The sequence below is a fragment of the Phyllobates terribilis genome, unplaced genomic scaffold (assembly GCF_046119375.1).
Source record: "Phyllobates terribilis strain yellow unplaced genomic scaffold, ASM4611937v1 Scaffold_29__1_contigs__length_15306474, whole genome shotgun sequence".
Lineage (NCBI taxonomy): Eukaryota > Metazoa > Chordata > Amphibia > Anura > Dendrobatidae > Phyllobates > Phyllobates terribilis.
The window spans coordinates 557,664-570,994 of record NW_027362789.1 but is presented as its reverse complement, the minus strand read 5'-3'; the positions used below and the strand labels follow the sequence as shown (position 1 = coordinate 570,994).

At 41.3% G+C, this 13,331-nt stretch overlaps 1 protein-coding gene across 1 annotated transcript; it reads right to left on the bottom strand.

Moving 5' to 3' along the window:
- Positions 1-6,032: 6,032 nt before the first annotated feature.
- LOC141178675 (uncharacterized) lies at positions 6,033-13,045 on the bottom strand. Its single transcript, XM_073660563.1, has 3 exons — positions 13,031-13,045; positions 12,852-12,942; positions 6,033-9,958 (listed from the first exon to the last, which is right to left on the bottom strand). Exons 1-3 carry the CDS (start codon positions 13,043-13,045, stop codon positions 7,509-7,511), a joined length of 2,556 nt encoding a protein of 851 aa, XP_073516664.1. The 3' UTR covers positions 6,033-7,508.
- Positions 13,046-13,331: the final 286 nt, after the last annotated feature.

The following is a 13,331-nucleotide window of genomic DNA, read 5'->3' as shown; positions in this document are numbered from 1 at the left end:
AGGAAATTAGATAATTGGGTTTCAAAATAGAGCAACAAGTCATCTGCGTATAGAGCTAGTTTATAGTGATGTGAGTCTATAGTAACTCCACTAATATCTGGATTTTTATGTAATGCTACCACGAAATGTTCCATCGCCAATGTGCATAGGAGAGGTGATAAGGGACACTCTTGCTTTATCTAATTTTTAATAGAAAATGTGTCATATAGAAGGCCGTTTACCCTATCGCTTTAGGGTCAGTGTAGAAGGATAGAATTTTAGATAACAAGAAAGAGTCTAACCCAATTTTTCGTAAGGTGCTCTTCAAGAAAGTCCAGTGTATTCTGTCAAACACTTTTTCAGAGTCCACAGACACAAGGCACATTAGGATCCCCTGTTTTTTTGCATGTGAAACTAACAACGTTTTATTTGTATTATCACGCACTTCTCTATCCTTAACAAAGCCAACCTGATCGTTGCTAACAATTGAGGGTAAGTAGTGGGAGAGCCATGATGCAATTATATTAGAGAATATTTTAACGTATATTAATGATATTGGATGAAGATTAGGGCAGGCATTTAGTTCTTTTCCAGGCTTTGATAAAACTGTTATGTGAGCCTCAAGTGATTGGGGGGCAAAGGGGGAGTCTTCTGAGATATTATTGAACACTAATGGTAATAACAGAGGTGCAAACATGTTATAAAATCTATTATTGAATCCATCTGGCCCAGGGCTCTTCCCGATAGGGAATGATTTATTGGCCTGTCCTATCTGTTGTTCAGTGAAAGCTTTGTCTAGTACCTCCTGCTCAGGGGTCTGTAAGGAAGGAAAGGCAGTGTCCATAATATATTTGTCAATTTTTGTTTCAAGAAAATGTATATATTTTCCATGAATATTATGTAGTGAGCTATAACAGCAATGAAATGCGTCGACTATGTCAGTGGGGTTATGAATTTATATCAGTGGGGCTCCTTTTGTTTTGGATACATACAGCTCTGGCAAAAATTAAGAGACCACTGCAGAATTTTCAGTTTCTCTGATTTTTCTCTTTATAGGTATATTATAGAGTAAAATGTACATTGTTGTTTTAGTCTATAAACTACTGACAACTTGTCTCCGAAATTCAAAGCTAAAAATTTTGGATTTATTTGCAGCAAATGATAAAGTGTCAAAGTAAAATGTCAAAGTACTAAAAAGGAAACAGTGCTTTCAGACCTCAAATTACTCATGTTTTAAATGTGAAATCAATATTTGGTGGACTAACCATGATTTTTAATCACAGCTTTCATTCGTCTTTCCATGCTTTCCACCAGTCTTTCCATGCTTTCCAATAGAAAACTGTTCAGTGGTCTCTTAATTTTTGCCGGAGCCGTATGTCCTTTGCATCCGTGGATGTAACTTCCTTGTCAATGAGAGACCACATTTATCTGTGAATTCGTACGAGTACCTTCACATGTGATCTTGGCATTTTTTATACGTTTGATCTAGTAAAGACCTTCGCTCCTTTCTTTTTTTCAATCAGATCATTTTTATTTAACAAAAGAAAGAAAGACCAACATTTTGTTTTTCTTATACAAACTTTGTGACAAAAAAAAAAGAAAAGAAAGAAAAAACAGTAAACAATACAAGAACCGGTTTACAATGATATAAAACCCAATATCGCTCTATAGTACAAGGTTTTGGAACAGTAATTTTACATTTGCACATAAATATCTCACTGCTTTTTTTCCCCTATTGGGACATCAATAGAAAAAGAGGGAGGTTAGCCACAGTGCCATGGGCACATTCAGGTCTTTGGAGATGGACTTGTAGCCTTGAGATTGCTCATGCTTCCTCACAATTTGGTTTCTCAAGTCCTCAGACAGTTCTTTGGTCTTCTTTCTTTTCTCCATGCTCAATGTGGTACACACAAGGACACAGGACAGAGGTTGAATCAACTTTAATCCATGTTAACTGGCTGCAAGTGTGATTTAGTTATTGCCAACACCTGTTAGGTGCCACAGGTAAGTTACAGGTGCTGTTAATTACATGAATTAGAGAAGCATCACATGATTTTTCAATGGGTGCCAATACTTTTGTCCACCCCCCTTTTTTAGGTTTGGTCTGGAATTATATCCAATTTGGCTTTAGGACAATTCTTTTTGTGTTTTTTTCATTGAAGACAAATTAAATGAAGAGAATAATACCAAAGAATTTGTGATTGCAATCATTTTCAGGAAGAAACTGAGTATTATCTGACAGAATTGCAGGGGTGCCAATACTTTTGGCCAGCACTGTATCTAAAAAGGGGCAATTGTGTGGACTGAGACAATTATTATTTGCTGACACCTTAGGTATAAAGGATATCAATTCCTGGTTTTCCGCAGGGATATGTACAAATGGTCCAGTATAGTATTTCTGAAGCAATACCTGGAGTAATTAACCATTGTTCCCATATGTGTATGGATTTCTTAAGAGAGTTCCTTTTAATATAAGCTCCACTTTCCAAGCATAGAGTGTTATTTATCCTGGATTTTAGTTCTGTTATCGTTGGGGGAGAATTGTCTATCCAATGTAGTGCCAACAACTTTCTGGCTTGGAATAATATTTTTGAGCTATCTACTGCCATATAGGAGTCTAAGTCTACGTCTTCTCCCAGGAGTTCTAGGATACAGATTTTAGGTTCCAACTGAAGTTGTATCCCAAATACAGATAGTACAAGAGCGATCACCCCCTTCCAGTAGTCGCCAATATTTACACATTCCCACGTCATATGCATCAGGTGGGCATCATTTTAACCACATCTAGGACATGTGTCATCCATTTGTATTTCAATTTTAAATAAAATACTTGGGGATCTATATGCTCTCTGAATAAGAAGAATTCGGGACAATCTTTGTGACTCTCACAATGAAAGTTTCGGTGTCAAATCCAGTATTTCCCCCATTGCTCCTCAGATAAAGGATCCTCATCCCCCTCCCATGTCTTAACTATTGTAGCATCGGCGTCCCTGCCCTCTGTTAGGCAGGGACGCCGTCCCTCTCACCTCCGCGCTCCTCACGTGGGTTCCTCCAGCGCTCCTGTCTCTGTCGTCGCAGTGGCGTCTCTGCCCCATGTCAGACAGGGACACCGTCTCTCTCACCCCCCGGCTCCTGGCACGGCTTCTCCCTGCGCTCCGTTCCCTGCTGTGGCCGGCACGCGTTCCTCCTCCAGCAGAGTGCTTAGGGCGCGCACTCCCCCCCCCTCTTAAAAGGACGGCGCGCGTCTTCATAAAAAGTCCCCGGCCAATGGCCAGAGGACTTCCCACATTTAAGGCACCTCATCCAAAATGGAGGTGCCCGAGCAACAGTTATCACACTGTGTCTTCACCTCTGCTTCAGCCCTCAGGTCCCTCCGCTAGCCTGTCTAGTCCAGCCTGATCCCTGCCTGTCACCTGTCTACTACCTGCCGGCATCTGCTGTATCTCTCTACCTGCTTACCTGGAAGCACCTGCCAGCACCCGCTGAGTATATCTACCTGCTTATCCGGAAGCACCCACCAGCACCTGCCGCGGCTATCCACCTGCTTATCCGGAAGCACCCGCCAGCACCTGCCACGGCTATCCACCTGCTTACCCGGAAGCACCTGCCAGTACCTGCCGTGTCTATCTGCCCGCTGGGTTGAAGGTACCTGCCGTCTACCCAGAGACTGTCCCCGTCACTTGCCGTGACCTCCTGCCGTCTACCCAGAGACTGTCCCCGTCACTTGCCGTGACCACCTGCCTGCTTACCCAGAGACTGTCCCCGTCACTTGCCGTGACCACCTGCCTGCTTACCCAGAGACTGTCCCCGTCACTTGCTGTGACTTCCTGCTTGCCTTCCCTGGGAGTCACCCGCTTCCTTACAAGGACTTCCCCTTTGTATTGCAGCTCAGAGGTTCCACCTCCGGATCCGTTACAACTATCAAAGGATATTTATCCAAATGTAGGGCCAGTAACTGCCTATAAATAAGGGATATTACACCTTTGGTATCCAACGATGTAGTAATGGTGTCTATTGGGTGATGTCAATCAGTATGGCATTTATTTTAGTTGTGTACTATATGCAAGATGTAATTGCAGATATTGATAAAACACCCTATGCAGAAGGTTAAACCCTGCTTTTATTTGTTCAAACATCTTGAATAATCCATCCCTCAAGAGTTGTGACACCAAACATATACCCCTATCCTCCCACTCACTAACATTTTTTAGTTTATGTAGCTCTGGTAAGTTATAGTTGTGCCATAAAGGAGTATAATTTATGTACTTTCCAATTCCCAGAATATTTTTACCCCTATCCCGCGCCTTATATATTAACTTTAGTGTACGACATTTTAAGTCATTTTCTCGAGGAGGCCCCATATCTAGTACCGAGAATGGAAGCTTCCACTTGGTTCCTTCCATAAGTAGGTGCCCTGAAATTACACAATATTTGCAAGTACCCCATCCATGAAACTACTTTAGCTCCCTTCTAGCGTTAAGCAGGTCTACATATACCTGGAGGGAAGCAGATCGTTTATGTTGTTTGTCAAGGAGATCAATCCGCTCAAGCAAATGGGAGACTTTAGCTGTTCTCTCCTTTTTTTAGCCTTTATCTATGTTTTATTATTATCCCTCTGATGACGCATATGAGTGTTTCCCATTTAAATGGTAAGGCAGTTTCATCATGCTCATATATTTGAAGGAGTCTATAGTCTCAAGAAGGTCTGAGACACAGAGTGAGTCTTTCAGCAGATTATCATTTAGGTTCCAACATATGAAGCCTTGGTGAAGTGCAGCATAGTCAGATTACAATATACAGGAGCATGATCTGACCACACAGCAGTTCCTACCTGAGATGTAGGTTGCCATGTAGGCAAGTGATGGCTAATTAAGAAAAGGACTATGTGGCTATGCATATTGTGTAAAGGAGAATAATAGGTATAATCCTTTACATCTGGATGTAGTATCCTCCATACATCGCCCGGTTGAGACCAAAGCACAATTAGCAAAGCTTTTGTTTGTGTTTTAGATTGATGACACCAGCCCCGGGACGGGTCTAAAGAAGGATCCAAGACAAAATTAAAGTCACCTCCAATGATGATAAGGTCCTCCGCAAAATATTTTAGTTTGTTTAAGTAATGACGACCTGTCTTAATTTGGTCACAATTAGGGAGATAGAAGTTTTCTAAAGTCAAAATTTTGGAGTAGATGGAGATCTTAACAAACACGAACCTCCTCTCCGTGGCAGACAGTGTTTCTACAATAGTATGCAGCAGTGATCTGTGGCGGCCGATACTCAGCACCTTAGACTTCAAAACTGCATTTTTCTGGGACGCCAAGATGAATAATATCTATTAATAATCTGAGGTACAGTATATGATCGCCTCTAAAGTGTGACTTCTGAAGAAAGAGAAAATGTACGTGCTGTTTATGCCTACGATAAAACACTTGAGCTTCTTTCTCAGGAACATTAAGTCCTCTGACATTCAATGAGCAAGGTTTGAGTTGTGCCATATTATATGAAAAAAAGGGGGAATGGAAGAAAGAAAGATTAAGAGAAAAGATGAAGTATAGACGGTAGATAGTAACGTCTACCTCTCAGTGTCTAAGAAGTATAGATTATGAATATATCAAAACAGTAGGAAATTGCGAAACAAGCAGATCCCAATGCAAGTCCCTAACTGGGGGTTGTCTTTACAGGCGTAAGTCAAACTTTCAGTTCTAGGATTCCTATTAGGTGGAACCATGGAATATAAAGCAAGTAATGTAATACAGCCTGATATTACAGTAGTATCATGTGAACTCAACTTATATGCTTGTCTAAGATCTTATATGAACTTAGACATTCTATATAGTGGAAGAGTGGCACCTAATGCTCTATTTAGATATATCTAATTATATGCTTAAAGAAATAAGTAAGCATCTGCAAACTGTCTCTCATCAGGGAAGACAAGATTCATTTCAGGAGCTCATATGATTGGCAGGTTCCTTTCCCATCTGGCTGCATCACCATCGAGTTCCTGATCCATTGAACGCCTTCTGTGACGTGCTGGAACTCTCTGTGGCAATGGTGGAGCAGGTGGCCAGTCAGATATATGGAATGTCCAGAGCATCACAAATAGGTCTCATGTTGCTTGGATCTTTGAAAATATATAGCTGGAATGGGTACCCCCAGGAGTACATCAGGCCATTTTCCCGGAAGGTATAAAGTAGTGGTTTCAATACCCTTCTTTTAGCAAGTGTCATTCAGGATAGATATGTGAGCAATTATATGCGTTTTCCATTGAAATCACCAGGACCCAACTCCTCTGCTTTCCTCACAATGGCCTCTTTTACATTGAAAAAAGTGTATGTGACAGATAATGTACCTTGGACGCTCAAGATCTGGGCCATGATTGCCTATTGTACGGTGCGCCTTTTAAATCTCCACCTCCTTATCAATAGGATTACCAAGGATATTATGAATAATGATCGCAGTGTTGGCATAATCACTTGTGCATTGATGCTTTCAGGTATACCCCTTATCCAGATATTATTGTGATTTTCTTGGTCATCAATGATATTAAACAGATGGTTTATTTACTGGCTGTGAAGATCCAGTGTTAGTTTCTGAGCATTATGATGGCCTCTAACTTGGACGACATTATCCTCTAATCTCTGTACCTTGTCAGTAAGCTGTGACAGGATAGAAGTGAGGGGACATGTTTCAGTATTGTATGTGGTCTCCAGCCTCTGAATATATTGCTCCATATCTTCTTTAGTAGGGATAGATGCAATCTGATATACAAATAAGTTATGTTGTTCCCCATATCAGAATAACCTGTGGCTGGGGGGTAAATGTCCCTGTGAAGCAAGCACTGCTCAGTATGGGGGCTTTGGTGAGAGTACAGGGAGATTTGTGGAGCTGTTTTCTTGTGAGGCCTACATTAAGAGAGAAGTTGGTGCAGGACTTACAGTCTGGAGCTGTCTGGCATCATGAGGGTTAAGACTGCTTCTTTTTCCACCCTGAGGTGAGGCAGTAATGGCTCCAGAGCAGGAAGATAAGACCTTCGATAAGAAACACTGCATACCAGACATGCTGACAGAGGTGGGGGACCTCAGATTAACCTCTGATCTCTTCTTTCTTTCCCATATCAGACAGCATGTTGGAGGCTGTAAATAGCTTATAATTCCCCCAGGAGCACGGTCTGAAGAGAGTGCTCTAAGTGTGTGCGTTCTCTTGGTGCTATGTCCAGGCCATGTCCTTTCTGGTGATGTACAATACGTCTAAAGGTGGCGTTGATTGAGAGTAGGATTGTGTGACGTAACAATATTGTGTGATGTAACAACCTTACGGAAACGCGATGGAAACGGCGCCAGAATAGGAAGTGCGTATGTGTGTTTTTATTTTAACAAGGCCAAACATGAGGAATGAGAAGGAGTTGTCCTAGTAGTGGACAACCCCTTTATGAAGATACAATTTTTGGTTAAAAATGAAAAAGGCTTCTCCAATGTGTGACTTCTCTGAAGTTTGTTAAGAGTTGATTTCCGTATAAAACATTTCCCACATTAAGAACATGAAAATGGCTCCTCGTCTGTGTGAGTACTTTGCTGAATAAGAAATGATGATTTCTTCACAAAACATTTCCCACATTCTGAATAGGAAAAAGGTTTCTCCCCTGTGTGAGTTCTCTGGTGCTTAACCAAAGCAGATTGATCTTTAAAACATTTCCCACACTCTGAACAGGAAAAAGGTTTCTCCCCTGTGTGAGTTCTCTGGTGCTTAACCAAATCTGATTTCTGGATAAAACATTTCCCACATTCTGAACAGGAAAAAGGCTTCTCCCCTGTGTGAGTTCTCTGGTGATTAACCAAATCTGATTTCTGGCTAAAACATTTCCCACATTCTGAACAGCAAAAAGGCTTCTCCCCTGTGTGAGTTCTCTGGTGTATAACCAAATCTGATTTCCAGCTAAAACATTTCCCACATTCTGAACAGCAAAAAGGCTTCTCCCCTGTGTGAGTTCTCTGGTGCTTAACCAAATCTGATTTCTGGTTAAAACATTTCCCACATTCTGAACAGCAAAAAGGCTTCTCCCCTGTGTGAGTTCTCTGGTGCTTAACCAAATCTGATTTCTGGTTAAAACATTTCCCACATTCTGAACAGCAAAAAGGCTTCTCCCCTGTGTGAGTTCTCTGGTGCTTAACCAAATCTGATTTCTGGTTAAAACATTTCCCACATTCTGAACAGCAAAAAGGCTTCTCCCCTGTGTGAATTCTCTCGTGCTCAACCAAATCTGATTTCTGGCTAAAACATTTTCCACATTCTGAACAGGAAAAAGGCTTCTCCCCTGTGTGAATTCTCTTATGCTTAACCAAATCTGATTTCCAGCTAAAACATTTTCCACATTCTGAACAGGAAAAAGGCTTCTCCCCTGTGTGAGTTCTCTGGTGCTTAACCAAATCTGATTTCTGGTTAAAATATTTCCCACATTCTGAACAGCAAAAAGGCTTCTCCCCTGTGTGAGTTCTCTGGTGCTTAACCAAATCTGATTTCTGGTTAAAACATTTTCCACATTCTGAACAGCAAAAAGGCTTCTCCCCTGTGTGAATTCTCTCGTGCTCAACCAAATCTGATTTCTGGCTAAAACATTTCCCACATTCTGAACAGGAAAAAGGCTTCTCCCCTGTGTGAATTCTCTTGTGCTTAACCAAATCTGATTTCCGGCTAAAACATTTTCCACATTCTGAACAGGAAAAAGGCTTCTCTAATGTGTGAGTTCTCTGGTGATTAACCAAATCTGATTTCTGGTTAAAACATTTCCCACATTCTGAACAGCAAAAACGCTTTTCCCCTGTGTGAATTCTCTGGTGCTTAACCAAATTTGATTTCCAGCTAAAACATTTTCCACATTCTGAACAGCAAAAAGGCTTCTCCCCTGTGAGAATTCTCTCATGCTCAACCAAATCTGATTTCTGGTTAAAACATTTTCCACATTCTGAACGAGAAAAAGGCTTCTCCCCTGTGTGAGATCTCTTGTGCTTAACCAAATCTGATTTCTGGCTAAAACATTTTCCACATTCTGAACAGGAAAAAGGCTTCTCCCCTGTGTGAGTTCTCTTGTGCCTAACCAAATCTGATTTCTGGCTAAAACATTTTCCACATTCTGAACAGTAAAAAGGCTTCTCCCCTGTGTGAGTTCTCTTGTGCTTAACCAAATATGATTTCCGGCTAAAACATTTTCCACATTCTGAACAGGAAAAAGGCTTCTCCGCTGTGTGACTTCTCTGGTGATTAACCAAATCTGATTTCTGGTTAAAACATTTCCCACATTCTGAACAGGAAAAAGGCTTCTCTCCTGTGTGAGTTCTCTTGTGCTTAATCAAATCTGATTTCCGGCTAAAACATTTTCCACATTCTGAACAGGAAAAAGGCTTCTCCCCTGTGTGAATTCTCTGGTGCTTAACCAAATCTGATTTCCGGCTAAAACATTTTCCACATTCTGAACAGGAAAAAGGCTTCTCTCCTGTGTGAGTTCTCTTGTGCTTAACCAAATCTGATTTCCGGCTAAAACATTTTCCACATTCTGAACAGGAAAATGGCTTCTCCTCTGTGTGACTTCTCTGGTGATTAACAAGATTTGATTTCTGGTTAAAAAATTTCCCGCACTTGAAACGAAAAAATCTATTCTCTGCTGTGTGAATGCTTTGATGTTTAAGAAAAGACTTTTTGAGTGGAAAACTATTTCCATATTCTGAAAGTGAAAATGGCTTCTTTGCTTTAGGAGCAATTAGTTTTTTAATGCTTATTTTGTGACTTTGATTTTCCTTAGTAGTCGGTAATGAATCAGAAGACAGGACCTGTTTCATAGGATCAGAAGACAGATCTTTGCTGTGAAGGGATGATGGTATATCTGGAGCAATGGCATTCACTTCAATTGTGTCCTGTGGGATCTCAAGATCATCTGATTTAAAAATTGAAGATCTCAGCTGTTCCTCTGATCTATTGGTACAGTCATCTGCCAAGAATAAAACCAATTATTATTTATGAATAACATATCCTTAAAATTTATATTGTTGAATATTTCTACTTAAACTCTCCATAAAAATGTACTTTATGAAAAAGTATCATTATCTACAAAGAAAACATCACAGAAAAAAATCAGCCTTACCAACACCAAATCAGATAAACGCATTAGCATTTTAGTGTTGGTTGGGTGTACTGGGGTGTCTGTCCATGTGGGGAGCACTTATATAGTGCTGGGAAGCCTTCCTGATGTAATAGTATGGGCATCATCACTATCCTAAGCCAGACACTGTGCATCACACCTACCTGTGTAACTGGCGTCCTATGCAAGCTTCAGCTGTGTGCATCTTTAATACTAGGCAACCACCCCCTCCATGAATTGGTACGATTATTGGTGTTAGTAAGGCGGTATCTTTTTCTGTGATTTTTTTTATTTTGCCCCATGTTAGCCGTCATTAATCACCAAAACAATGACAGTTCACAGTCTAATAGAAAACCTCATAGGATGAACCAGTAGAGCGAGGTGTTCAACTGTTTGTTCATTCTGCCTCCCAAATATGGAACAAAAAGCCACCAAACAATGTTATGTAGGCAAAAATAATATCAATAAAAACTTCTACTCATCTCACAAAAAACAAGTCCCCACTCAGGTCCATCATCTGTCAATGGAAAAACAGAGATTTCCACATTATTTGTGGCTCAAAGGTTCTAGAAAAGCAACATGGCTTCCATAAACCAATCCAGCAATATCCACTCTCCCAAAGTCAAATCTCCCCTCGCTTCTGAGCTTTGCAGTGCGCCCAAACCACATTTAGCCTCCATGTATTCAGCATTACTATAATGAGAAAAACCCACCTAATTGATGGTGTGTGTCTCCTGGAGCACAATCTGGGCGCTATGTGTTGGGTAATGAAATTATATATTTGCAATTTTTACTCTCCACCATCCACTGCGTGCTAATTTCCGGAAAGTACCTGTGGAGTCAAAATAGTCACTACTCCCATAGATTTCTACTGCTCTGATTTTATGACATTTAGTATGGTGTGGTGTGTCCCATCTCCTCTGGGATCTGCTCCTGTGACGTCTGCTTCTCTGAGCAGGAGCCGCCTTATTCATCCTGCAGGTGGCGCTGGTGATGGAGGAAACGTCAGAACCAGAAGCTCTGGGTGGCGCAGGCTCTGTCCAGCCACTAAGATTAGGGTTGCTGGGACCAGTAGTACCATCCAGTCTGGCAGTATGGGTGTGTGTGCTGTCCAGCTGGAGTAATCTGCTCCCTACTTCAGCCAATTAGAAAGCACCGCACCCTACTAAAGCTGGAAGCATATTGCCGGAAGCTGCCAGATCCAGCCTTGTTCTCCTCTGGTTCAGGCCTCTGTGCTCAGCTCCCGGCTTGTGTATTTGTTTCCTGTTGTGACTACGGCCCGTTTAATAACTACTCTTGTGTGATTTTGCATTTTCTCTGACCCCCTGGTTCTGACCCGGCTACCTGACTATTCTTCTTGCCATCTCACACCACAGAACATTAGGTAACACTGTGGCCCAAGCTTAGGGGGTTTCTGTCTAAGTCCAAATCCATGTAGAGGGGTTAAAGGATGATGAGCAAGGCAAACCCTGGGATCTTTAAAATGGAGTAGAGAGTGCCAAGCCTGTTTGTGGTAGCCATCTTTTGAGCTACCAGGTGACAACGAACAATGTCCCCAATACATTGTGTCTGCACACTATCCCAGCAAGATCTGCATTCCTAATAGCAAAATGGCGCATTTTCCTTTCTTAACCTGCTATGTGCCCAGACAGTAGTGTACAACCGTATATCGGGTATTGTCAGATTCAAGAGAAGTTGGAAAATAATCTGTAAGGTCCATTTGTTTCTTATTATCCTTTGTGAAGAATTCCAAAGTTATCACCACATAAAGTGACACACGTCAGACATAAAAAATGGGCCCAGATAGGAACACAAAACTGGCTGCAGGAAGGGGTTAAATCAGAGTATTTTGGGCACTAACTACTATAGTCAAAACTGTGAGTATAGACTATAACATCTACTGAAATGATCAAACTCAACAGTCTCCATCAGTAATAAGTGAGTAACTAGTGGTGAAACCTCTCTGGGGTAATTGGGAGTATGGGGCTCGGTGGCTCTTGGTAATCTAAACTATCGTAAGGGCCAATATTTTCTGTCAGATGAGTTTCAAGAAGAAATATTAGACGTTCAAAGGGAACTTGTTATAATAGTGCAGAGATGAGGCGTCTTAAATTTAGCTTAAAGATATATCATGGCACAGGTGTAACGTTTTGTTTTTAGTTTATCACAATCTGGTTTGAAGTTAGTCAGTTTTAAAATAAACTGAAAAGTCAGGATAAAGGGAAACTCTGTTGTTATTGTACAGAAATTCACACTTGGCCGTCACTGCACATTTAATGTTGTAGATCATAAATGTGAAGTTTGTCCAGAAAGACTGGACCTGGTCTTGTAGGGACCATATGAGCACATTCAGCAGCACAGAAGGGAAAGAAGGTAGATTCATCCAATAAGATATCAGGGATCTAGGAAGCCAACAGCATCATTACCCTCCGCTTTCTCTTACAGGCCCATCATAATATTTTTCTTCAAGTGATTTTCTGGCTTTGTGGTTTACAGATCTGGGCAGGTAACGTCTCCTAATCACAGTGAGTAGGTGGATCCTCCAGGTTGTAAGTTCTATGGAAAAGGATTTCAATGCCCAAAATCATTTGAACAGTTTTGGGTGGAAGAGAATGTTGTGGTCTAGAGGCAAAATGGTGATCACACGATTGTGATAAGGCCGGACTACACCACCGATAAAGCAGCCACAGCCGGTGACTGAGAAGAATCTGTGACTTCTCTGCATTTAGTGGTCACTACTCACCTGGGTAGTCATATGTAGGAATCTCCTCTTTACACCGCTCATCACCCCTCACATATGTCTCTGTAGTATTAATATGGGTCAGATCTTCACCCTGAAACAAATATTGTAAAAGTCACAGATAGATGAAGAAGTCACCTCTATGATCAGCTCTAATCCTGCCACCTCCACCGTTATATTACACAAGTATAAAACATAATAATGGTGGATAAAACAAGACTGAGCACAAGACCATCACAGCCATCTACACATCATAGGGGAGATTTCATGACACCTTCTCTCCATCTACCTGATGATCCTGAGGAACATTGGGATCTTCTTGTTTACAGTCCTGTGGAAGAAGAGGACGGGGACATCTCTCTGGTGTTGTCCTCTTACTGGATAGATCTGGAGGAAACACATACAGGGACTGAATTCATTCTTTACATACAGATAATTATAGTCCGTGTGTATTTAGTCCTGTCTATTACCTGGTGATGTGAG

Coding starts and splice junctions, on each gene's coding strand:
- LOC141178675 (XM_073660563.1), bottom strand. Junction 9,959..12,851: donor TCCTACATATGACTACCCAG/GTGAGTAGTGAC, acceptor TATTCTTGGCAG/ATGACTGTACCAATAGATCA.